Source organism: Corvus moneduloides, chromosome 5 (assembly GCF_009650955.1).
Source record: "Corvus moneduloides isolate bCorMon1 chromosome 5, bCorMon1.pri, whole genome shotgun sequence".
NCBI classification, from domain to species: Eukaryota; Metazoa; Chordata; class Aves; order Passeriformes; family Corvidae; genus Corvus; species Corvus moneduloides.
The window spans coordinates 15987621-16015192 of record NC_045480.1 but is presented as its reverse complement, the minus strand read 5'-3'; the positions used below and the strand labels follow the sequence as shown (position 1 = coordinate 16015192).

Below are 27572 nucleotides of genomic sequence, written 5' to 3'. Positions count from 1 at the left end.
CTCCTGACCATTCCTACATGTTTTGAACTTCAGAGCTACAAAGAAATAACAAATGGATACTACTTTAAGAAGACTGACCTTAGAGGATTTAAGTCTTTGCCCCTTCTGTACTTAAATACTCCTTTCCTTCACTAGATCTTATTTTGTACCACAAATATTTTTATGCTTTTCTAAAAGCACATCACTGATTCTATATAACAATTGGTGTCTGCACCAACAGACTTTCAGTATGGTTTGTATAATCAGTTACTCAGTTTTACATTGTTTGACATTGTTTAATAAATTGGACATACACCTGCAGGAAGCAGAATTCCCAATTAAGATCAACTCTATTTAACATGAACAGTAAGTACATACATCTGCTGACCATGTTTTACTGCTATAAAACCTTATAAAAATGAAGAAAGTGGGTGCCATAAAAGTAGGTACATTCAAAATTGCTGCCATCACAAGCAACCACTCTCCGCTAATGTTAAATATCAAAACAGCTTTAACTATGGAATACTTAGCATCAACAGCCATTTTTATTTGCAGGGAAGATGCATTCTTCTCTATAAAGTAAAAGAAAAAAAAAATCCAAGTTTTGCTCAGGTAATATTTTAATCTGTTTTTATTGTGTGAATGAAGGATTTCATATCAGGAAATTAATTAAAAAGCATCTGTTTTTAAAAAACTAGTACAGAAATATAGAATAATACATGATGATTCATATAAAAGGAGCTAAATATGACTAGCAAGGAAAAAAATCTTATTTCTAAGTCTGATGTTAACTACCACTGTTGACAAAGGCAGTTTCTTCTTTTGTCTTCACTCATCTGTTGCCTCATTCAACAGTCTTGAAAGATTCATTCGAGTTTTCTCCAGTGCCAAAGTTTTTGCTCGTCTTTGAGGCCTCGAACTTGACACTGGGACTGGTTCTGGAATTTGATCACAACTGAAACATAGAATATTTAAGAGTAAAGTAAAAAAGACTAAGCAAACTGAAGAGCTTTTATAGGAACGAACTTAAAACATGGTCTGAAAGAGCAAAAATACTTCTTACCAATTATAAACTTGTTCTTTTTTGAGAATATATTAGTGCTTTCCAAGTGATATAGCAGTATCAGTAAAGATAACCAAGTGACAAGCAGTTGCAAAATAAGCAAAATTCCCCCAAAATTAGGTGGAATCAAAGCAAACACACTAAACAGGCAAATGGGAGAGACTGACCCTGGTCACAATAAAGTCCACAACACATTAAATGGATTACTTGCTTAAGAAAGAGTTGAGCACAGCTGAAAATGACAAAGATAATGTTGTTTTAATACTTATATCTGGCAAGATCATAAGGGAAGAAATCTATTGTCTATATTCACTTCTCAGTCATTTCTAGACACTTGTCCAACTACATGTTGGACAACAAGCAACAAAACTGTGAAGGGGGAAAAAGAATTGAAATTTTAAAAATTGACACTTCCACAGAACAGATTAAAAAGGGCAAAAAAAAACTAACTGGAAGAAGAGCAATAATGTAAACCAAAAATCTTAACTTTTTTCAGCTACAGTACCTGCTGACTCAACACACAAAAGATAAGTTAAAAAAATGTTACAGGCTCCTTGACAGAACTTGTCACTTTTTCAAAAGCACCAGTTTAAAGAAATTTTTTTTTCTTAAATATTTATCTGCATTTTAGGAACAGAGGATATCAAAACATACAGGTTTGGGAAAGAAAAACATTTCAATTAAACTTCCTTGCTAGAACAGACATCATGGTTTTGACGGTGGGGAGAAAAGGATTTACCTTTCAGGACCACGTTTTACACTTGCACCAGTTTTTCTTCTGGTCACAGACCTCACTTCGGCTGCTGCTTTCCGCTGTCCTAAGTATAAACAAAAATCTCTTTTTGTATCTTGATACCATTTATTTTCTCTAACTAGTTTTTTATCTATCTTTCTTCAGTCTTTGATATTGTAATGAAACATAGAAATATGCAGTCAGCATAGATAGAATGGGGTCGCGAAAAACCAAAACCAAAAACCCCACAATTTTCCACTTCTCCCAGAAACACCTGTATGTTACTGTAAATGGCTGTGGCTGTGTTATCTGCAATCCTGTAGTCAGTCCTTTTTTCTTTTTTGAAATCTGTGTTATTGGGAGAGGTTAACAGCACAAAAATTTCCACAGAACAAACTACTTTAAACAAATAAAATTGTAGAAACTACAACAGAGTATGAATGGCTTTCCCATCTATACATTCACAAGAAGTTAGTATTATTTTATAAAATTATACTGTTAGTATTATTTTATGGAATAATGGAATTATTTTATTAAAAACTATTAAACTAATATTGTAGCCACTGTACCTTTGCCAGCTTTGCTTCTTGTAGATCTTAATTTTGCAGTTTCTTTAACTTCATTAACTGGAGTATGAAGAGCATCTCTATTATTTTCTGTTAAACAGAATAACACGTGCAGAAGTCATAAAATTAAAAGTTGATTATCTTAAGTACCAATATTTTAAATTTTGGCTGTTACATTAAAGAGCCACACAATTGGACCCCCCTTTTTCTTTAAACCAGAAACTAGTTAATAACGCTAACAGGAAGTTTAAAATGTCACTCAGCTGTAACTCTGCCCCAACAAAGGTCAATCATACATAAACTATTCCTACATAAACTATTCCTGGCAAGTGTTTAGCCCATTCCACTGTGTTGGAAGCTGAGCGAGTGGGGCAGAAGATCAGCTTGTCTGAACAGGGACCTCCTTGTGGAGCTCAAGAGGAAAAAGGAACTGCAAGATCTCTGAGAGCAAGGTCAGGCTTTGCAGGAAGATGACAGAGCTGTGGTTCATACATGCAGGGAGAAGGCACAAAAGGCCAAAGTTCAATTACAGGTGAACCTCGTCGCTATTCTGTGCGATACTAAAGAAGGACTTTTGAAAGTACAGTAAAAATAGGAGGAGGTCCAAACAAAACACTGGACAAACATTTGCTGAAGATGGTCAGTCACCTGACTAACAGGACTAGAGAAAAAGCAGAGCCATTCAGCACTTTATTTGCCTGATTCTTTAATATTACTGATAGACCTCAGGCTGCCCAGTCCACTGAATCAGAGGACCATGAGCATGAGAACAGTGATTTTCCATTTGAGGACACTGAAATTGTAAGGGACCAGCTCTAAGAGGTGAATGTCCACAAGCTGAGCAGGATCCAGTAGTGGCATCCTGGCTTGTACGAGAGACTGTGTGGCCAGCAGGACCAGGGCACTGACCAATCCTCTGTACTAAGCATTAATAAGGCCACACCTCAAATCCCATGCTCAGTTCTGGGCCCCCCACTGCAAGAACAATATTGAGGTGCTGGAGTGAGTCCAGAAAACAGTGACAGAGCTGGCAAAGGGTCAGGAGCACAAGTGTTATGAGGAGCAGCTGAGGGAGCTGGGGTTGTCTCCCAAGTCCTATTGCTTCTTATTTTCATAACATCTAAACAATTCACTGAATTTTACACCTGCTTTACTACACCTCTCCTGAATTACCTTCTTCATTGTGAACAGTATTTTCAGACAATGTGATGTCACTTTCCTGTGTCTTTTCAGAGAGACCTGTTTCCTCAGTTCTTCCAGAGTGGTTTTTGCCCAAATTAGGATCCTTGGTCAATTTCATTTGGATCTTCTCAATAGCTCTTTGACATGGTTTATCTTCCACTTTCTGGAGAACAGACATTTAATGTTAAATGCTACTTAAATTTACAACTATTTCTTTTATCTATTACATTTGCCTACTAATAGGATTAGTTGAAATTACTGTACAAAGGATACACTGTGTGACATGAAAGTGACCAGTCAAACTGAAAGGAGAAACACTTCCTCCGTCAATACTAGGCAATAAAATCCCAAATTTTTTTCATAATTTTTTTTAAAGGAAACCTGAAAAAAAGTAAAGCAACTGGACATGGAGTACTGTCCAGCTACCTCTGGATGATATGCCCATAGTGGATTCCGCATTCTTTTCAACATTTCTATATACCATTGTGTTCATGTGCCGCACTTCCTAATTTTAATTTTTTCCACATTAATAAAAGCACCAAAGTAAAACTCTTGTAATCCCTTCCCACTTCATCTTAAATAAAGCATCCTTTTCATGTTGCCTAATGATCTTCCCATTATATGATAAGTTTAGGTGTATAATTTCAGCTGTTAATAATTAACTAAAGATAAACTGCAAAACTGCAAGACTTAATACTGAACTAAAAAAAAAAATAACTACACCACAGTTATCAAAAAAACTTACTGTACTGCAATGTATCAAGGTGGGCACACTGTTTCACGCTGGTTACACTGTCTGTGGTTTATCCAGTGATATCAGCTCAGATATTTGTAAATTACCCAAAAATTGATTTTCAAAGACTGGTTAGAAGAGAAATTTCAGTCATATCGTCATAGTAAACAAAAGGCCCTTCATTTTTAAGCATATCAGAATATTAGATTGAAAAAGCAAGAACCATGCTATTTATGTACTACCTCTTGAATCTCATTGAGCAACACCAGAAGATTCTCTGTAGAAGAACTACTGAGTTCTAGTGAATTTAAAGCTTTTGCATAAATACGGACATCTGGTGCAGTTGGATCTGCCAGGATTTCATTGCAAATTTTCATGGCTAAAGTATCATGCACTGTTAATTCCTGCAAAGGAAAGAAACTGGATATCAGTAATTTTGCTGGGAACTATTTACAAGAGACAGCAGTGAGAACAATCTGATTTAAACAGTTGGCTAATTTTACACAGCATTTTCCTAAAATGCATGGTTTTCAGTACATTCACCAACTGATTTTTATAAATACATTCACAATATAAACAATTAGCCATGTGCAAGTTCCTACTAGCATTTTTTAATTGTAAGAAGGAGGGGAAATTTGGGGGGTGAGGGAAGAAAAGGGGGAGGAAAGTGTCAAACTAAAAGACTTAATTACCTGAACAGGCACTCATTTAATTCAACTGCTGACACTGGGAATCCCAGAGAGGCCCAGACAGGTAGCACTAAGCAAAGGGGGAGTAGTTCTTTATTTGACACAAGTACTATTTTCCTACAGTTTAACATATTGTACCTGATAGTCCTGAGACTTCTTGGAATGACATTTCAGTCCACTCGGTCTGGTCAGGTCCACTAACAATTCAGAAACATTACTGATATCTACTTCAGCCAAAGGTGATGTTGCAGGAGCATTTAACAGTGTTTGCAGAGTTGGAAGATAAGCTTCTTCAAAGCATTCCTGGTTAGATCTGTTTCAGTGAAGTCAAATATTAGTAGCATAATGAGACAAAATTAAGTTTTCTCTTCCATGATTAAAGTTCACTGACCCATTACATCAATCAAAGTAAAGTGGGAGCAGCCAAACTTGGTAGCAACAGCCAGCAAGATCAAGATAACAAAACTGTTTCATAGAACCAATTGAAATTTTAGCACATGGTATTTCAAGCTGTATTAAGTAACACTTCCTTCCTCTGAAGAATTTGAACATTCATCCTTACTACTGCAAACCCAACTGATATATACAGACATATTCTCTCTTGAAGGACAAAAGAAAACATTTACATAAATACATGTCTCTAATTTGTTTTCATAGATTAATCTTGTTTTCTGCTCATTCCTCCTTTCTGCTAGCATTTTTCTTTGGGGGTACTTTTCATTGTGTAAGAAAGCAAGGAAACCTGGCAAAAAAAGTATGCAGTGGTTAACAAGATTTTTGGAAGAAATACTCGTGCTTTTTTCTTAGAAGAGTTCATAACTCCTGCCAAACAAGCCTAAAAATCATGTTTCACTTGGTTCTGCAGCAAGTTGTCTAAAAGTGTGGTTCCACAAGACTTGTCAAAACAATTTAACAAGTAAGATGTCAAAAAGTACAAGGTACAGTTGAAGTGAAGCCTTTATACTCTTGCTGATATTTATATTACCTTCCTATTTGAACCCAAGTAACTACAGGAGAAAACTAAGAAAGCAAATGATTTTTTAAAAATTCAGATTATTTGCTGCTGGATTACAGAGCCAAACCATCTGACAAAAAACCTTTTGAGCACTACAACTGGCTACAAAAGAACCAAAGCAAGAACTCTCCCTTTCAGCAGCTTTAAGGCTTTATATTGGCTCAAGCATTACTGAAGTATCATTCAGATTATTTCCTGTAAATGAAAAAAACCCCCAGTTCTAATAGCATATAGGCACAAGGCAGAAGTTTCTCCTCTTAGGCTGCCTGAGACTTTAATACTCTATAGAAGACATTCCATGAATAAGGATTGTTCAGTGGTTACAGGACCTATTCTAGCATGTCATACCACCTTCTGACATGACAGATTAATTAGAAAAGTCATGATCAACATTTTTTCCTCAGAGTTCAAATATTTCATTTCAAAAAGTAAGCCTCTTGATTATATCTGTGACCAGATGGAAAGATTAACAGAGCAGCACCCAGAAAACAAATGGAACTTTAAAATTCAGTGAGAGATCAGTATGAAATTTAGGTAGGAGCCTCAGCCAAATCTCATTTATTACCCAAATTCTCCTTTACTGAATGGCAACTTTGCAGACAAGTTCTGCATTACACATGGTATTAAATAATTTGCTTCTAATAATACAGTATAGGTAACTGAAGAAAGTAAATTACTCAACTTAAAATGGACCATTTGTGATCCAGGATGCAGATAATGTTTTGAGACAGAAAAGAAATGAGATTTCCTAACTAAACAGAGATTCTCAGTGAGCCAGACTAAGACTTAGGATTTTTTCCTCCACAGATTTTTCTGATTTTTGCTTAACACATATACCATGTTATTTTTTCAAGAAAAAGATCATCTATGGGGTGCCACAAGAAATTGCCTCATTTGCAAATGACTTGGAAACACACAGGATTACTCAGGTGGGCAATCACTAGAACTCATAAAAAACCAGAATGAAATTCACAGCATCAGAAGATGACATTGACAAGTAAAAGATTATCAATGTTAAAAGCTTATATTCATTACTCATTATCAGAGATACAGGAAACATATGAAATCAGTTTCTGTTACTTTCATAAGAATTTAAGTAGGGAAAATCCCATTCTATAAGAAACTGGGTATTTTTCTTTGGTTTTTTTCTGACAACAGCAAAAATACATTGCTATGGGGTTTTTTGCTGCCTTCACAAGACAATTCCCCTTTGTACTACTCCTCTTAATGTGGAAACACATGGGCCACAAAAATTTAATTCAATTTGCTTTCAAAAATAGAGAAGGTAACATAATGCACCTAAATTAAAACTTAACTATAAAAAAGCAGATAAATACTCAGTTCATTCTAACTTGATAAAACCACTAGCAGCTACTGAAAAGTAAGCTAAACATTTTTTTCTTACAGCAGGTAGAAGGAGATGAGAATCACTATTTAAGCTCTTATTCCCTTATGTAAGCGCTCTACCTCCTTGTCCACCACCAAAATAAATACACTGTGAATTTAAATTGGGAGTATTCCTTGGTTCAAAAACAAAACAAAAATAAACCCCAAACCACAACCCAGCAGCTTGCTGCTCTGATAACTGCTGGGCACTGATTATTTTCTTTTGAAGCATTCCTGCTAGCTACTTTTTAGTGACACTTCAAAGCCTACCTGTAGTGCTCAACAGCATAAATAAGTAAAGCACATATTTTAACATTAATTTTATTCTATATCTTTGAAAATAGTTTCCATTATAGGCTTCAGAAGGAAAAAATACTATGGAAAGCCACAGGGGTAAAGGGAATTAATGGCAAGTCTTCTGAACGGTCACAAGGTTGAGATTATGTAATTTCAAAAGCAATAGGAGTCTGAATTAGAAGTCTAATTTGCATTTGCGCCACTTCTACTTGTGCAAGACCAAAAAAAGGTTCCTAAAGCTGCTAGAACAATGTATATTGTCACACAATGAATTACAAAGACCATTACCTATTTGCATAAGCAAATAAAGGGAAGAAAACTCCCAGACAGTGTCGCAGCCGAGTATCATCTTCAGTCACAGGATTATACCACAACAAAACAAGACGAGAAAGGAGCTTGGTACTGATCAGCCTCCCAGAGAACATCAGTTTGGCAATGCCTTCTGCAGCTTCTGTCCTAAGTTCTGAATCCTGAAGAAAGAACTCATCATATACACAATACACCAACCATAATGTTTTACACTAATACTTTACTGTAATAGCCTATATTCTATCTTACCAAACAATTCTCTGCATTCACATATTTACACCTGCACAGAATGCAAAGCAGCTCAAGAGTAATGTTAGTCTGTACCACTGACAAACTTTTAGTCGTTTTCTAGGACAGGTATTTTAATATTAGACCATTAATTTCAATTCACATCACATAATATTCCCAGGCAACCTAATGGGATGATAAGCCATCTGCAAAAACAATTCTAAAACAAAACAAAACTAAGGCAAATTTTATAAAATTCCTTACCTCACTGTCTAAGAAACCAGAAAGAAGCTTCAGAAGGTTGTGAACTGTGGCAGTCTCCTCTTCCTCCTCTATTGTTTCACTTTCGTCCTCACCATTTTCAGTTCTAATGTGTGCACACTCACTTTGAGAGTCCTTGCCTCTTCCAGTCTTAAAAGGCTCAATTCCAAACAGCATTAGCTGATCAAAGATTGCCTTTAAAGCACTGAGCTTTATCTTTATGTTGTCTACTTGTAAAACCTAGGTTTAATAAGGAAAATAAATACATCATCTTTCAGTAGACCTCCAATCTTGAAATTAGCATAGTAAGATTTTTCCTTTAATAAGACTGATTATTTTGGGAAACCTTTTATAATACTTGCAACCAATTTTCAAACTTTAGGAAGGTGTTATACAAATTTAAACCTGAACTTATAATACCATCTGGGAAATAATTTATCAAGTCATTTATGCAATTTGCACTATATAAAATCAAATTAATTTCACTCACGGAGTGAGCATCCATGCGTGATATGTAATTTTGTTGTTCAACCTGTAAACAGACACTGGACAAACAAAGTCTGTTTGCCTGTGGTAGCTCCAGAATGTTAGGCATTACAGAAATATAGCTTAATAAAAGTACAGCTTAATTAAAATCAACAGTATGTAAAAAGACAACAGGGACCAAGAGAGTAATAAAAGTCAAAGTTACATAGGTTACTATATGTATTATAGTTCAAATTACATGCAAGTAAAACCATACATCGTGGATTAGCCCAGAGATTCTACATCTGTTTAGTCCAACACCCTGCCTCTGATAGCAGCCTACACAGACATTGTGGGGTTTAGTACCTGCAGAAATAATTACTTAACTCAAAAATTTAAGTTACTAAAGTAACTGAAATCCTCCCTAAACAAACTTCTTTTAATGTGACATACTCAAAGGCAAATTAAAAACAATAGCAAATGCTAACTTAGTAGGAGAACTTTGGGTTCCTAAAATGACTGACAGCTCTACCATCTTGTCTGAGCCAAGCATATCAGCTCAACACCTGCTGTCATTTCTCAAACGTCTGCCTGAACATACTCTTAAAAAAGCACAATGGCCACTCACACTTCCCTCAAATCCAGGGTCAAAAATGTTAACACATGCCATGTTTGATATAATTAGCTTGGTATCAGAACATTCACCACAAGGATGGGATTGTGGGTATTATTGCATCCAACATGCTCCATATCCATGGATGTTTGGCCGCGCTATTGTTTGTTGGTTTGAATATTGCTTTATCCTCTACTTAACAACTCTTCCTTAATCCAGAAACAAATTAATTATTCAGAACTTAAATCAGACACCCAAGATCACAGGTAAGTATATGGAAAAGAAATGTGAAAGCCATCACAGACACGTTTTTAGTTTGGTTTCCCAAGGAAGGCTTAGAGAATCTTACATCTTCTCTTTTCTGTATTGAGTAACAAATGCATGACAGATTTCACCCAGATTTGGAAGAGAATAGGAATTCCTTGCAGATAAGGAATTCCTAGAAAATTTCAAGGCAACAGGTGACCTTACAAAGGAAAAACATGCTACTACCAAGATAAATTGAATCTTATTAGACATCAGAAAAATCTACATGAAACCACACTCTCCAGATCTTCAGGAAATCAGGAATCACTGGTTCTTCAAGAACATTACTATGTATGATAACTTGTTATAGATACAAGACTAGATTTATTTACTAAGTCACAAAGACCATCATTTCATTTCTGATCAGATATTTTACCTCTAGCAGCAATGGAAGCTGTTGTTGGGCAAATTCTTTGTTCTGAAGGGTGCAACAACCCAAACACAAAACTGCCATATTTCTCACAGCTGGGTGGACATTAGTTACACCTGGAAGTATCTGAAAACAATAATATTAAACGACATAGATTAGATACATAAATTGAAAATAAAACTCTGACTACTAAAATATGCTTACCCTGAAATTAAAAATAATTTAGTTTGATACAGGATTGGAAAGTGGCAACTACCAAATACTCTGTTTATCTAGATACAAACAAACGCCAATTGAGTATGTTGTTTGAAATCAGCAATAAAATAATGGCAAAAGTCACATGAGTATTTTGCTTTGTGTTTGTTTTTAACAAATATTTGTTTTCAAGCAAAATGAAGTTGATCACTCTGGGAAATGAAAAATCCAACACAAAGCAACAAGCCTACACATTTCTTCATAGAAGACATTAACATTCTTGCAGAGAAACAATACCCAGCTCCAAGTTACAAAATATAGATGCCACTTCGATGTACTTGAAACAGTTTTGAGAAGACGATGGTAAAAATCCACAAAAAAGAAAAGCCAGGCCAGATACAGTATGAGCAATACAATGGCATTACTTTATATTTTTACATTTACTAAGGAGTTCAAGATAAAAAAAACAAACAACTAAGTATCCCAAGTCAGTTAACACATGAAAATCCAGCAGGAACATCAATTCAAAAGCAGGATCTTGGAGAATGAAAAGTGGAATTAACAAATGTGAAAATTAAAGACCAAATGAAAAGGTTCCTGGAATACACAACACTAATTAGGATTTCTAAGAATATTTCTATACATCTGAAAGAATGTTAGTGTGGTTCCACTATATTTAAGCAATTTTCTTTGCAGGCTGAATTCTAAGAATGCCCTCTCTTGAGGTCCTCCAGTCCATCATCTCCTTATCAAAAGATCAAATCCAAATTACATACACAGAATAAGTAGATACTTCCTAAGAATTCTTGTCAAGGTCCCAAGAATTTGCAGCTGAGTGACACCAGAGCTACCAGGTTGTTCCTATGTACCTAATCACTCCATATTTATTTTTCTTGAACTTGCTCAGTCTTCCTTGATATATCCAAGTGTTCACACATCCTGTGACAAGGAATTCCATAGATTACAGATTAGGTGAAGGAGCAACTCATTTCATTTGTTCTAATCTTGCTAGTGCATAGGTTTGTGAGGTGATCAACCAATCCTCACTCACTTTCTCCCATGTTTTATGACTTCTGCCCTCTCTCAGGCCCTTACCCTTAAGTCCTCTCCAGGTTACGAAGAGAGAACCCATTTAGACATTCTTCAATAGCAGCCATTTCATACTTTTCCCTCCTGCCCTTCTCTTGACTACTTCCAATATAAACTTCAAATATAAACTTTCTAAATAGATGGGATAAGAATTGCACAGAATATTCTGACACAGATGCACCATTCATATGATGTCATGTTACTTTTTTCCTTTCTTTTTCCATACATTCACTAACAGTTAAAAGTCTGTGATATTTAGGAGAAAAATCCATACTTTTCTCAATGGAAACTAGGAAGTGTATCTTGTAGACTACAAGAGTCCAATAATACCACTGCCTTATTCTTCAATACAAAAATATTTTGCTCTTTGAAGATCCTAAAAAAATGGAAGCAGGGTGAGGGGAATCTTTCCTTGTACATGGAAGGAAAGAAAGGTCCATGTGAGTTCCAGTCTCTCCTAGTTAAAAAGCTTTTGACTAGAAACAACCAACAAAAATTAAAGCCAAAACAAAACAAAACAAGTAACACCCTTAAAAGTTCTCTATTAGAGCTCTCAGAACATTGGCTGATAGAAAATCCAATTAATTAAGGGCAGTAAGCAGACATCTAAGCACCCCACTTGGCACAGTATAATTCAGCCCTGTCACACATCTGTCAAATATTCATCATCTGCCTCTTGTATTTCAGTATCTCTCTGACACAACCAGTTATGGCATAGGAGCTCAGAACAGCATTATGTGTATTCACCCTTAAAACACTAGGTTCTGGCAAAGCTTAAAAGTACCAAACACAGCAAAGTCATTCTGAAACAAACACAAACCCTCCTGCCAGCATCCAAGGGTCAGCTTTGATGTATCCATTTTCACTATAACGTAAACATTATTTTGTATTCCTACATACCAGAGATTGAATGATTTCATAAATGATTGGACTGATTCCTTTAGAAAGTGACATGATCTTCAGAACCTCATAGCACATGATCAGACACTTCAACAGTGTTTCAGGATCATTCTTCAAGTTGTTCAGGGAAAAGAGAAAAACATTATCAGTACAAATGGTGGCTATGATAAGATGAATGGGGCCATTAATCATAATCTGTCCCTACCCAAATAAACATTTCCTGTCCACCACACATTTTTTGTGCAAGAATATTAATCATCATCTGTCTATAAGCTATGATCAAAATAAATTCCTTTTCATGTTTTCTGTTAGTTAAGAGTAAAAAGCGTAAGATCAAGATCCTTTTAGAATTATTTAGTTATTCAAAGACAAAACAACAGTTTAACTGCAATTCCTTTTTTGCTAGAGCATACTATCAGCTTCTATACTTGCAGAAGAACACTAATACCACAAATTTTGGCTTCAATTTTTAAAATGTATTTGAGACAAGGCCAAGCTACACTTTCTTTTAAAACTATGAAGACATTTTAAAACATAACCAGCACTTAAGAATACAAGAAGGGAAGATACCTTCTCCACAGGCATTTCTTTAATTTCAGCTTGCTCTGCTGCTTTTATTAGATCATTTTTTGTGCGTTCCAACTCAGTTATTTCCTCTTTTAATACTGCTGCTCTATTAAAATCCTGAAGAGTAATGCATTCCTCCAAAGCGTTTTTTGCTTCAATAAGTTTCATTTTTATTTTAGCCAGCTGAAATACAAATTAAAAAGAAAATTATTATAATAATCTCTGTAGTATTAGCCAATGATACACTATTGACACTAGCCAATATTAACCTACTATATAAAACTCTAGATCGTTAAGCTTAAAAAAGTATTTTTCTTATTAACCAAAATCTGCTCACCTTAAGCTTCTGCTTTCTTATTTCAGCAGCATCAACAGGCTGGTCGACTGCAACAATTGGCTCACGAACTTCAGATGTAATTTCTGCAATCTATTGTTACAAACAGTATATTAGTGCCATTAATTTCAGTTCAGATACATACTAAGCATTTAACTTTCCCAAATGTAAAATATTATAATTCTGAAAAAGTCTAGCACATCCATGCAGTTTCTCTTACCAGCTCATTCCCTGCAAATAACCCTCAACTTGACAACACATAATGTGACTATGAGCACATTTCAATCCCATTTTCTCCCATTCAGCTGGGTAAGCAAGGAAGACGACCTTAAGTACTGTCCTGGGTTGCAGTGTATTCTATTACCATCCTCATGAGCTGTTGAAACCAGGTGGGGCAGTGTCTCCTTGCCTCCTCCCTCCGGACCATCTTCTGTTAATGAGCCCATCAACGCCTGGCCCCATGATTCATCATCCCATTGTGAGATGCTCCACGCAGAGGGAGGAACCAAGCATTCCATCCTGGATATAATCTGAGATTCCAAACACCACAGACAACCTTTCCACTGGATTTCCAGAGGACAAGAACTATATAGCCACCACTGGACCTTCTGAGGAAGGGCAGAACCTTCTACAGGATCACCACTTCAACAGAACCACATCCACCACTTCAGGAGGACTGCAGCCACCATTTTATCGGACTGCTACCCTCACCCTGACTAACAGCGTGTCTGGTTGTATCCTGACTCTGTCAGTTTAAACCAGTGCTTTCTGCCTTTATGGTTTTTTTTAAATTTCCCTATTAAATTGTTATTCTGACTTGGTGCCTCCCACTGGTTTGTTTTCAAACTAATACAAGTACCTATCTGAGCTAACAGGAGGGAAGAGAAATATGAAACCTGGAAATCTACATCATCTTTACTTTGAATGTTTTTGTCAAAACACTTTGCATCTACTATGAAAAAGTATTCTGAAACAGACTTCTGAAGTGTAACTTTCCTAGTTTGAGGATTGCATTTACACCACCAGTCATATCTGTAAACATAAAGGTCTCTAGAAAACCACAAAATGCAGCTGTGCTAAAAACCAAAATAATAACAACATCCCCCCCCCCCCGCAAAAATACCCCCAAGGGGGAAGGAGACAATATTTAAATACTGATATTTCCTTTACAATGCTTCATAAAGGCCATTTGATTTATGGGGAAGACAGACCAGAAATCAAGCTTTACAATTACTTACAACTTGAATCCTTCTGTCCTCATCCGTAATGATACTGAGCAATCTTTCAACAAGCAAAGGTATAAGTGCTGGTGAGGTTGAAGGTAAAATGAGAATCTTTTGTAAAATAACCAACAGATGCTTTCTGCATTAGAGAAAAAAAAAACCAAACAATGTTTGCTTATTCAAGAAAATGGAAGACATAAGAGTTACTACGCTATGAACTTCAAGATGAAGACTTTATAATACAGTATGAGAGAAACTTTTCTCCATAGCTACGTTAACTGCCAAATGTATCTTCTTACTTAGCAATGTTTGTCTTTTACTGATTTAACCTGGTTTTTCTTGATTAGAAAATGCTGAATTTTTTAATCAGGTGTCAATACTGTCCAAAGAAAAATCATACCAGCAGAGAACAGTATCAATACTGCAGAATGCTCTCATGGAAATTATCTGACTCAAAACTAAAAAAAAAAAAAAAAAAAAAAAAAAAAAAAAAAAAAAAAAAATTAGAACTTAAACTATCCTGCCAGTCTTATGCACATTTACACATTCCACTGAGAGTTTGAATTTACTGCTATGTTTATACTATCATAACTGCAAGTTTTCACAAAATGCCTGGTATGATGGTATGACTTTCCAAATTCATTCGCTCATCTTACTTCACACCAAAAGGCTGTTCAAATTCTAAGAATGACTCAGTTATAACACAGTCCAGTTTAGGCTGGTATCTAAGATATTTTTAGCCTTTTAGGCCTTAGCAGACTATAGCTTAGAAACACAAGAAACAAACAGGCTACTTACTATATCTGTTGTGAAGCAATCCATTTTTCTCCTTTTATTTTTTACATACTATGCTTCAAATAAACAGTCTTGTAATTTCATAATTTCAATGATACTTTATGAAAACAACTATGAATTTATGAAAAACTATGAATTTGTTCTCCCCTAACAATGTTGAATCTGCATTAGAACTTACTTTTCCATAAAAGTAAGCAGACAATATTTGGCACAATTTTGGGACCACTTCCATTAAGGAGACTGCTTTCCATTTCAGCTAGCATTAGAACTGTAGTTTGTCTGTTTGATCAGGTTCTTTCCCAGCAGAGGTTCTATGCCTATCCTTAGGCATGAATGTCATAAGCTTAGTACCACAAATTTCTATTTAAGTTTACCTTCCTCCCTCTTCCATGGTATCCATGCAGCCTATGATTAGAATCAGTTGTTGGCCTATAAATTCTTTTGTCATCAGGTTTACAAAACAATTAAAGTCCTTTTTTTGTTCTTCACCAAGAACTGGCATATTTTGAAGATAACTGAATCCAAACAGAACAGATATAATTACATTCAGATTCACTGTTGGACAGTAACAAGTAAGTAAATAAATAAACACACTCCAAACACTCCTCCCCCACCCGCAATAAAAAATCCCACCACTTTCTTGTCCTGTATAAACAAGTGGTTATGCTAGGTACAAACCTTAAAAATTAATGATTATGTTCTTTTAATAGATCAGTATTTTCAGAAAGTTATTTATACCAAATAATGTACAGTTTCAAAATAATGCACTTCATTTTAAAAATCCATTTTGTGAATGTAATACAATAAGAAACATAAAATGTCAAGTAATGCTTGTACATGTGATTTCAGTTCTGTAAAAATGCATAAAGGTAACTTAGGAACAAATGTATAGATGTACCATTTTTCTTACTATTTTCTGCATATTTAGGTACAATGTATTTTTTACAAGTTCAGAACTGTTATATTGTCTACATGACAAAATACAAGAAAATCATGAAAGTATACAGTGAATTCTTAACCTGATCAAATATGTCATCATATTTGAATAACAATCTGTTATCAGATAAACTCATGAAAAGGGTAATCAGTTTGTTCCATTTCTTTATTTTTCTACACTCAATTGTTCTTTTATCAAAATTTTATCTATCAGTGAAAGTTACACATATTCAGAAAATCTGGAGTGAAACATATAATGTACAAAATTCAGTACTGAATAAAATGTTGCAAAATATAATTCATATATTGACATGAGCTGTGAAAAAGATGCTTTTTTCTACCATAGCTTTATAGATAGTTGTCAGCAACAGCTTGTTATTTTTAGCAAATTTTTAAAATTTCTTCAAATTTGGGACAAAAAATCTTTGCATTTAAGTAGTATTTAAGAACATCTGAAATGAAAATTAAGTGTTTCTGATCATTTAATAATAATTTTGCCTGCACCCGGTAACAGTGAGTATCTAAATGCAGCTCACAATCCTGCTTTTTTTCTGAAGGACCAATGACTTGCATGTTCTTGCTCCTCCTAACCAACACCCTCACAGTGCACTGCACAACTGTACACTGTACACCAGAGGATTGTAAAAGTGCAAATCCTACCTGAAACAACTGGGGGCACAGCTCAACAATGAAGAGTTTGACAGCTGATACCATAAACAATTACTAGCAAACCTGATGAATTTTAGCCTCACCCTGAACGGTAATGTAACTGAAGGCACTTCGAGTAAGATTGGATGGAAAGAGAACAAATGTTCTCTTGAAAAACAAATTTTTTGAAAAACTAATATTTTGTGAACTGTTAAATTAATTATGAATGAATGAATAAATTTATACCCACCAGATTGGATATACATTTCAAAGCTAAGGAAGCACAGATGCTTCATTTATTAAATGTTTATGAAACGTGTTAACACATTCCACACTGAAAAGTAGCAATGACTTCTGTAATTACTACCGGTATATGACACCCAGTACAGTGAGAAAAGAATATGCATATTTTTAATTAGAAACAGCCATCAATACAATGCATTTTTCAGCAGATCTGATTTATAAGCATTTCAGGAAGATTTACTCTTTTACAGGCACAGCATCTTAGTTAAGATTTCCCAGCATTATCCATGCTCACAAACAAAATTTATGTTAAGACTAAAGAATCCCACAAAGACAAAAAAAAAAAATTACCATTTCTTTGCTTTGGTGAAAATACTGCCTTAACAAAACATTCATTACCACCCTCCTGCGCCCTCCAGTTAAACAACTGTTCCGTAACTCGTTTTGCACCTCTGTCACTGCCTTCAAACATAAGCTTTTGGGAAGCATGCCTGCCTGAGCCGGCAAAAGAGGAAGAAAGTTTCAGTTCAAAAATGCTTCCCCTAGAGACAGCAGCCAAATTTTATTTTATTTTCACAAATGACAACAATAGAAGAAGTGTCGGTTTCTGCAAGCTCTAAAAATCTCTCAAAAATCTTTTTTAAAAAAGTGAAGAAAAGCTAAAATCACTGTTCAAGCACAACTTTGAGTTTGGAGGATTCCTGAACATTTGAATAAAATAATTATATTCTACTTTAGTGGTAAGAGATTTATTTTTAAATGCAATGTACCTCAATAAATAATCTGCGTATATAGCTGGTTCTGGCAACACCTCTTCTAGTAAAACTTCACCTTCTTCACCTTTTGATTTTAGATATTCACAAAGACATCTCCAAAATAACACATTCTCAGCTGTTAAATCCTCCAGTGGAATCAGTTTTCTAAACAAAAATAAACAAACCAATATGAAGAGATGAATAAAAGAGTCTGAAACAGTAAATACGCAGAAGTATTAGAAAATAAGAAATAAAGATTATTTCCTCAAATGCAAATAAAACCCGGTCAAAGGTATTCCCCACAGAAACACTTATAGACTGAGAAAAATAACTTTCTCTCTCTTGAGGAAACAGAGCTCCCCAAGCCATTCATGACATTGCCCTTCTCAGTTTTTTAATTAAGGCCGTTCACACCAGTTTGCAGAAACATTCTGCCCAACCTTTCAGACCTTCTAGAGCAACCACCCAGGTACTTTATGAAACATTGTTATTGCTGCACAAGTCTGAAAAACTGAATACCATTAATCAGCAGAAATGAAACAACTGGATTAAAATATTTTTCAGCTTCTGTCTATGAATTGTTTCTCCCATTCTTAACACAAGATCTTCACACAATAATAGAGTAGCAATCACAGTATGTCAAATGCAAAATGTAATATGACTGCTTCTCAGCAACTCTGTAAGCTCATTATCCATCTGCCATCATAGGTAGATCATCCATCATGGGACCCCCAATTCTTTTTAGACTCATAGTATTTTTCATGCCAAGTATGGCAATTAATCTTTGTTTTCAGAAGCAGAACATTAAGTTGAGCATTAATTCTACCTCAAAACAGAAAAGACAGTATCACTGCAGTGGTACTTTTTACTCCCTTGAATCCCATTTTACTTTTAACCTATCAACAACAATTTTGGTTTTGGTTTGGATTGCTCATATACAAAACAAACAAAAAACCCAGCCAAAAAACACCTGAGCAACATGTAGATGAAAACTGATCATTAATTTGACAGCTTCTCATTAATCTGACAGGTCTTTATTTAAATGTAAATTTAACAAACAGAAATCACAGACTTCAAAAATCTAGCCATTTATCATTCTGATACTGCACCATGCAAGCTGTACTCAGAAACTTCATACAAAAACAATGCTAGTTTTTTCCATAAATTAAATGAATGTAAGCTTCATTACAAACTGAATGATTTAACTTACTTTTCAAAATTTCATTAGTCTAACAGATCTACTTCTTAAAAAAATTCTCAGATAGCCCAGTTCTTCAGAATGGAAGCTTCATTTTGCTCAGGATTAAAATCAGACCAATCAGAACTGAATGATTTTGAACAGTGGTAGGAGACTAATCTCAGATGATAAAATTAAATGACAAATTGTCACTGTCAAAAAAAGCAAAATAAAAGCAATAGCAAAATCTTACTCTGTATTATAGGGGGAAATACACAGTACCATATGAAGTGCCTTGCCTTCCAGTTAGTAGCATGACAGATGTTTCGAAATCAGTAGATGCTACATGCATTGCACTCCAAAGCCAGAGATGTGGGCCTGGCTGGCTTTAAAAAGCATCAATAATAGAGAAGTAACTTTCTTACAGCCTCTGGAAATGTGCCAGTATCTTAAGAGGTTAAAAGGACTTTAGTTTTATGTTCTCATACAGAATACTCATCTTTTGGAAATGAAAAATGCTCTGCATACCTGCTGTCAAGGTTTTTACAGTTCTGAACAATGTCATGAAGTGGAGATAATGAAAACATAGCATTTAGTACTGGGATGGCCACTTCTGGGCAGTTTTCTACATCCAGTTTATGAAGCAATTCTAAAACATCCCCTTCACTGAACTGTAACCAGGCTTGAAGTAGCTTCTTCTTCATTACCTCCTTAATGGCATCTAATAATACAGGAATTCAAACAGTTTAAAACAAAGTTTAAAAAATATCAAATTTTAAACATACTTTCACAAAACATTTAACTACAGAAGTCTTTTTGCAAAAAAAGTTATTATACAGTTAAACTTAACATTACCTAAAATAAAGAAAAACCCAGTTGAACAAGAACTACCTGCCCCATTTTTGAGGCAATATAATTTTTCCCCTCACAGGGAATTAAAAAAAACCTATATCCAAAAAACTTTTACATCTAAGGACAGCACCTCAACCCAGAAAATCTGCAAACCACAAACTCCTGTACAACAAAGAAATATTCAGAATTAGAATCACAGAATAGATAAGATTGGGAGGGACCACAGTGGGTCATCTGGTCCAACTTCCCTGCTCAAGCAGAGCACGTGGTGCAGGATTGCCTCCAGACACTTCTTGAGTATCTCCAGTGAGGGAGACTCCACAATCTCTCTGGGCAACCTGTTCCAGTGTTTGGACATTCTTCCTCATGTTCAGGTGGAACTTTCTGTGCATCAGTTGCTGCCCACTGCTTCTTGTCCTGTTGCTTGGCAGCACTGAGCAGAGCCTGGCTCCATCCTCCTGGCACCCTCCCTTCAGATACTGACAGACATTGATGAAGTTCCCTCTGTTTTCTCTTCTCGAGGCTGAACAGGCCCAGCTCCCTCAGCCTTTCCTCGTAAGAGAAATGCTCCAGTCCCAAATGTTCTGGGTAACATTGTTATATACTTGCTGTATTTCAGGAACTGGCCACTTTTGGAGGCAGGACAATACGTCTGAATTGACGTATAGAATTCTCACACTAATTCAATTATAAGAATGGATTATGAAGTTTACATATGACACTTTAACTCCCTCCTCACCACAAGAAACAGTTCCTGGATCAACAGAGTACTATTTAATCAAGGAAAAAAGTATTTATGGGAACATCCAGAATATATACATCATTAATGCATTCACCCAGACTTAAGCAGGAAAGTTGAAAGGCTAATAGTCTGGTGGAAGTAAAAACATAATAATTAGGGAGCTAGGAATAATAAAAGAAGTATGCTCTTAGGATATTTCAGACAACAATATCCAGAATAAAGGAAACAAAGTCCACACACATTGACAACATTCATCTTTCCTCTTATATGTAACTCATGATAATAAATGCAACACTTAAATATTGTTAAGAGTTCAAAAAGAACTGTAAAAAGGCCTTGAAAAAGCTAAATTAATGTCCTAAGAATAAGAAATCTCTCTAAGAAAGTGAAAAGCATAAATTAGTAGAATACAGTAGAGTAAGAGCTGAACTCACCCTGAAAAGCAGAACTAAGCAGAATCTGGATTATGTATTCTAGATCTGATTTAATTATAAGCCCTTGTTCTGAAGCCAATATGGAAAAACATCCAAAATTTTAATGTAGGTACCTTGAATGAGCAGGTTCCTCATTTGTTAGCTCAGGAGTTACACAGATAAGCAAATTCAATAAAGATATATATATATTCAGGGTTATAGGGTTTGCAATATTTGCAATATAGAATAGCCAATTTGGAATATAAGCCTGTTTTACCCAGCAGAGAACATATGATATCAGACAAACTACATACACTGGCAGATGTCTTCCCCTGTGATTCTAGGTGTCAAGAAAAAGAAAAGTCCTCAACAGCTGGGATGGAGAATCATCCTAAGGAAGAGAGAGACACTAAGAGAGAAAGTATCTGTCCTGGATCAAAAAAGGCACTTCTTTATGTTGAATGCCTCAATGTCACTGAAAACCATAGACAGGCTGTATTTTCTCTTTAAGGGAATACAACAAATCCTTGTTCCTGACAAGTGAAGATCACATGAAAAATTAGTGAAAGTAGCTTCCTCCCCAGTTTGGAAAGATTACTAAGAGAAATGCATTCACCCTAAAGAAGCATCACTCAAGACCAAGCATTATTGGGGGAGTGATGGCAGCCAGCAGACAAGCAGCAACTAGTTAGATCAAAGAGCAAACTAGTATATCAGTAAGAAACAGTAATTCAGAACATGAGTTTTTCAGTGCTGGACTTCAAAAACGGAACATGGCAAACTTCAGTAGGCAACTACAGAACAATTCAGGATAGGTGGGGCAAAGTGACTAAAACTTCTTATACAGAAGAAGGTGGTCTTTTAAAGTGTAGTTCTATACAGCATAAGAAAGGACTCATCTGATTGTCTCTTCCTTTCCTGTCAAGAACAGAATATGATCCCCAGCTAGCCAAAAATAAAAGCAGAGCAATAAAAACATATGCAGACATGACACACCTTAAAGAGCTCTAGTTCCCAATGAACACAGTACTTAGTCTTGTTTTCTAAGTGAATATCCACATAGATCAGAATTCTCAGAATTCCCAAGTAGCACATCACTCAGCAAGGGAAATTCTCAGAGTAAAATTCAACTTCGTGCAGACTTTCCAAACAAAGTAGGGGGGGGTTACACATCAGCACTCAGTAAAACTAGTAGCTTCTATTGTGAAATTCATGTCTATAATTGCTGCTTTGGGGGAAAAAAAAACCAAAACAGTGTTCTGCGTAGGCAGGCTAAAACTGTCTCACTCAGATGCATGTGACCTTTTGATCTTTTGGCAATACCACCACACACAATTATGGGTACATTCTGAATGGCTCTTTCTATAGAGTCATACAGTACAAAACACATCAAAAAGAATAAGGCTGCTTCATGGTGAAAGGCATAAGGGTCAAAGATTCAGTAAAAGAAAATTCAAGCTAGTTAAACAAAAAAAACCATCTGAGATGATTTCTCTCTGAAAGCACATAGGAAATATTTTCAAACAGGTATTAATGTTCACATTCAAATTCTTTCATACATTTACTAGTTACAAAAATATCTGTAATGAACTATTTCCGAATACACCAAATTAATTAGGTTTTTCTACTTCTGTGTTTAATTACATTATCGGTTTTTAATTTTAATAGCATTTGGTCCTATTTTAAAGCTCACTGGCTTTCAGGTTTTTTGAAAGTGCAATTCTTTTCTATTTTTTTCACTATAAGGGGCCTGGAAAACCAAAGCAGCAAGCAGACTTCATGAGTTTAAACACCTCCTGGTACCTCATTACTCCCTTCGAGCCCCTTATTGCCATCACGGCTGCACATACATCACCCCAACACAATAGAAAGTATTCTCTCTCAAACATTTCTATTAAGATGTTAAGAAACATATGATCTCTTACCAGATCTGTCATTAAGTCCTTGTTGCAACAATTTAACTCTCTGTGCTATGGTCAGAGCTCTTATGTGAACTTTTTCTGCCAAAACCTTAAAAATAATTAAGGCATTAAAATACATTTCCACAAATTATAACAAACGAATTCATTACCTGCCTATGGTTTTACACTTTGAGTTTTAACCATCCACAGAAATCCTGTACCAATAGAAACCTGTAACGCCTATACCAACAGCACTGTACCAACACATTAACAAGCAGATCCTCAGGCACGGAAGAAAATGTAAAGTAAAATAAACAAAATTAACACATAGCTTAGAAGCTCATTAGCTCTGCTTGAATGTAACACCTGGACACGAAAACTACCCTCTCTCTTTAAAGTGCCCAGAGTAATGAATACCTGCAATAAATTACAGAAGTAGGTACTTTTCTTAGAAAGCCTACTAACACAGAGATTCAGTTTTAAAAAAAAAAAATCATCTAAGATAAAAAAAGCAGAAGATAATTCTGTGTGAAAAAATTGAACATTTTGTTTCAAGATCTTGCCTAAGATGCCTGCATAAGAAACAGACATGTTAGCATAGTTTCTTACCTCTACATGTAAACATAAGTAAGGGTTGATACTTCTTAAAATTGCAATACCAAAACCATGCAATTTTTTACTACTGCTGTGGTCCTAACATCTACTATGTAAAAACAGAGAAGCAAATTTGCTTCAATTAACATCACAAAATGCATAGATAAAAACCAGTAGACTGCATATGTAATTTATGCTGTTACTGCCTGATCTTCAACAGACAAATTCTACCACAAAAGTAATTTCTATCAAGCAAGTTCTACAGTCAAGTTCAACAGTTTTAATTAGAAAACTTGTATGAAATCACTCCCCCTCAAAATTTTGGTAAATGAAAATAAATTATTTAACTGTTCTTAATGTTAAGTGAAATATAATAAAAGATTTAAAGCCTTTTTCCTAAGTCAGCCTTTGAAATTAATGTTAGGTGATCCAATTTACCTCATATGCCAGCTTTCTGACAGCCTCCTTTACATCCATTGTGCGGCCTACAATTATTGGCAAAGTCCTTTCTGATGGAGCAATACATGAGAGCACTGCACGTCTCACATCTGAGTTTGAATCATTTTCAAGCAATGTGCTGTAAACTGAAAATAAAAGTCATAATAATGCTTTCATAAGAGTTTGAAACATAGAAAAACAGAAAATACTTGAAAAAAAATTCAGCAGCTGTTACCAAAACCCCTCTCCTGCCCCTGCAGAGCTGATCATTTACGAAACTGTTCAAGGTCACAACCTTGATTTTATGGTAACTACATGCTGAGCTATGCTGTCAAAAGAAATAATGTCCCAATCATAAGTAGGATCTTCAGTTAATAACTCCAAAAATTGCTAGTCTGGATGCCATCCATAGCCACTTTGTCATGTACCAGGGGGAAAAAAATATTTCCAAATATTGGCTCTTTAAGACCTCTATTCACTAGTTGTACTTCTTCATTACCTTCGAAGTAGATCCTCAAATTGTCCTATAAATGGAAAACTGCAATCTCCATTAAGCCTAACAAAATTCTTACAGTAAATCCCTCACATAATGCTTTTTTATTATATTCTTGAACCTTATTCAAAATTAAAAGCAACCATAAAATTAGTTTGAGTGTACATGAATTCATCTTGCTCTGTGAGACAACAATTAACTATGAAATTTATGTACTCCTAAATAAGTAAACTATAAAAAACACTTAGAAAATAAAATTTCAAAGAAGGCACCTTAACAACAGAAAACTCCAACTAACTAATTCTTCAGAAAAGTCAATTATGTAAAGATTAATCAGGGTACAATTTATATACCAGCTGTGCTGGTATAAACCTACATTTTGTCTACCTTGAGGCAAAGGAAGTAGAAGCTTAGTCAAGAATCATACCATACACAAAGAAACCCACAAACATCATCAAGATACCTGTGTTGCAGAGATGCTAATCTCTTCTAGAAAAGTGATCCTAATTCAAGACAACAAAAGTTTTTTCTCTACCATCTCTACTCTTCTAAGAGTTTTTGTACAGTACCAAAGGCTCCTTAGAGAGCAAGAATTGAACACACGTATTGTACACCTCCACTCTAGTTTACAAGACATTTTCACAATCCTATTCGTACATTCAGTTCACAGAGCAGCCTGAGCCCAGTATGACTGTCTAGCAGATCTCTCCTAACAGTTCTGTCTTTTCCCCTTGAACACACACAACACTTGCACCTTCCATCTCCTTTGGCAAAGAATTTCAATTTATGAATTATTACACGAATACTCTCTAAAATCCATTTACTCAATGCTAAAAAAAAAAAAAAAGAAGCAAGCTTTAAAATGCTTTAAGGTAAGGTAAATTAACAAATGTTCTTAGACAAAAGAGAGAGACCAATATTACTTACCATTAACAACAGGGCAGTTTTCATCCTTAGGATTTTGAAGTCTTGACAGGGCCAAGACAGCTTGAATTCTCACACTTGGAAATTTATCTTTAAGTCTAATCAGCATAGCTTCATTAATTTTATCAAATAAGTCATCATCAATCTCGGCATTCTCTGGCATATTTCCCAAAATCTTATTAACAAGCTGACAGGTTCGAAACCTAACTGCATGGCTGTTTGCATCGTGAGACTTAGGGAAAGAAGAAAAAGGTATTCTCAATAATCACACTTTTCTCATCTCCAACATAAGGCTATTAATACACACATCTAAGTGACTACTATTCTACAGAGTAAACGAAATATGCACGTCTGTGTTCCAAAAGCCTTTCCAATTTAATTTTAAGATTAAAAAGCCACAACTGAAAAGCAATTACAGCCCATTGCCTGGATCAGTGACTTCAGAAAATCAGCAGTGCCTTCACAAAGGAAGCAGCATGGTGACCACTGCATGCAGCCTGCAGTGCATTAGCCAACTTACTGCTCTGCCTCCATGAAACATTAGAAGAAAAAAAGACATTAGCAATTATGATTAGTTATCTTAGGCCTGATCAATAATATTTCCATGGCAAATCAATAGTTTAGGAAAGTGTAATTCTATTTGTGTGTTCATGCTATTGGAACTGCTTATCTTTCTACGTAACACTTGCAATAAGCAGAAAGGAATAATAATACATATGCCAACCACAGTTGTACAGAAGATATTTTAATATTTTTGTTGTCAACAGAAGAGTATAAATTAATTTCCACCACGCTTTCACAATTTCATGCTTTTAAGTGTACCTATAGCAAAGCCTACAGTGACGTATCTGACAGCCAAACAGGAGAATATTCACATTTTCTCAAAGGCCCAAATTTTGAAATCCAGTTGTTGGATTATTTTGGGGGATGTGATGGATCTTTCTGTGTTGGGGGAATGGGGATGGTGTTACTAGTCAAGCACTAGCTTTGTTTTGCTTTCACTTTTTAAGCTCTAATTTGTAAATACTGTCTCAAGTATCAGCAAGTTTTCCCCACTGCAAAAAGTTTCCGTTTGTTATGTTAGACATTTAAGAATAAATGCTAACTGTACCTCAAGCAGAAATTTAAACACATAATTCAGAAGTAAATTATCTTCTTCTCCCTCCTCACTACCATCTTCTTTCTCCGTCTGATAGAATGAAGTAACAAATCTAGCTGCAAAACTGATCACTTGTTCCACTGCTGGTTCCCGTCTGTAGATTATCATAGCATACTTGAGGAAATGAATGAATTTTTCATTAAAGCCTTCTTTATCATCCAACTGGAAAAAAAATAAATCAAACCACAACAAAAGATTACCCAGTTCATCTTTCAAAGCTGTACCACAGAAAAATAAAATAAGTGGGCTTGTAATTGGCAGCTTCCAATTAAATTTAAAATCTTAAAGGGCTACAACCAGCAGTCGGGGCACACCCGCTGTCGTGCTCTCCTCAGTGAGTATCTTGCTGCTACTCCACAGCGGGCACCTTACGAGCGCGGGGCTCCACCCGGCTGACAGATTTCAGGACGACAGTCAACATCCCCATCCATTACATCCTGTGTCACACCTACATCTCGGGTATCCAAACACCTTCCCGCGGCATCATCAATATCTGAGGGCAGCTCTCCCGCCGCGTTCGCAGGAGACAACTGTGCGGAACAGTTCAGCCGCTTGGTTTTGCAGCATTTGGGCGGGTTCTTTGGGGAGGGTTGGGGGTTCTTTTTGTTTAAGTCGCGGGGTCTCCTTAAGCACACTGGTGTTCGTTTTAGGGGAACACTGCGGAGGCGGCCCCTGCCCCCCAGGGGACCACCGGAGCACCCGCTGGGGCCTTCAGCTCCCCCCGCGCCGGGCCGCCCAAGGGCAGCCGTACCTGAGCATAAGTGCTCTTCAAAGCTACCACGAGCTTCGCGTGGTTCTGGTGAGGCTTCTGGGCCAGCTGAAAGGCTTCCCGGACCTGCAGCAGCTTCTTTTTGGCTCCCATGGCCGAGGAGCAGTTCCGGGACCGACCCCTCACAGCCCCGCGCGCGCACCGGCAACGGCCGCAGCGTCCGCGCGCGCAGCTTCAAACCAAGCGCGCGGGCCACTCCCGATCTCGCGAGAAAGCCGGGTGGGCGCGCG

At 36.0% G+C, this 27572-nt stretch overlaps 1 protein-coding gene across 2 annotated transcripts; it reads right to left on the bottom strand.

Annotated features, from left to right (window-relative positions):
* Nucleotides 1–592: 592 nt before the first annotated feature.
* On the bottom strand, nucleotides 593–27533 carry NCAPG (non-SMC condensin I complex subunit G). 2 transcript variants are annotated; one of them, XM_032107982.1, is made up of 21 exons: nucleotides 27325–27533; nucleotides 26526–26735; nucleotides 25418–25646; nucleotides 23998–24143; nucleotides 22990–23074; nucleotides 19586–19778; nucleotides 17896–18045; nucleotides 15673–15813; nucleotides 14519–14642; nucleotides 13284–13373; nucleotides 12950–13129; nucleotides 12380–12490; nucleotides 10202–10321; nucleotides 8445–8681; nucleotides 7932–8113; nucleotides 5084–5258; nucleotides 4499–4660; nucleotides 3515–3686; nucleotides 2345–2431; nucleotides 1782–1860; nucleotides 593–934 (listed from the first exon to the last, which is right to left on the bottom strand). In XM_032107982.1, the coding sequence occupies exons 1-21, from the start codon at nucleotides 27433–27435 to the stop codon at nucleotides 808–810; spliced, it is 3111 nt and encodes a 1036-aa protein (XP_031963873.1). In that variant the 5' UTR covers nucleotides 27436–27533; the 3' UTR covers nucleotides 593–807. The 2 variants fall into 2 exon arrangements, with proteins under 2 accessions (XP_031963873.1, XP_031963874.1); XM_032107983.1 differs by lacking the exon at nucleotides 15673–15813.
* Nucleotides 27534–27572: the final 39 nt, after the last annotated feature.

What these genes read in the sequence shown, in the direction of transcription:
- NCAPG (XM_032107982.1), bottom strand. Translation starts at nt 27,435, where the DNA reads ATGGGAGCCAAAAAGAAGCTGCTGCAGGTCCGGGAAGCCTTTCAGCTG. An exon ending in TACGCAGATTATTTATTGAG is followed by an intron (nt 15,814 to 17,895) that starts GTACATTGCATT and finishes GTTTGGATTCAG; the next exon opens with TTATCTTCAAAATATGCCAG. An exon ending in AAGAAATGCCTGTGGAGAAG is followed by an intron (nt 12,491 to 12,949) that starts GTATCTTCCCTT and finishes AACAACTTGAAG; the next exon opens with AATGATCCTGAAACACTGTT.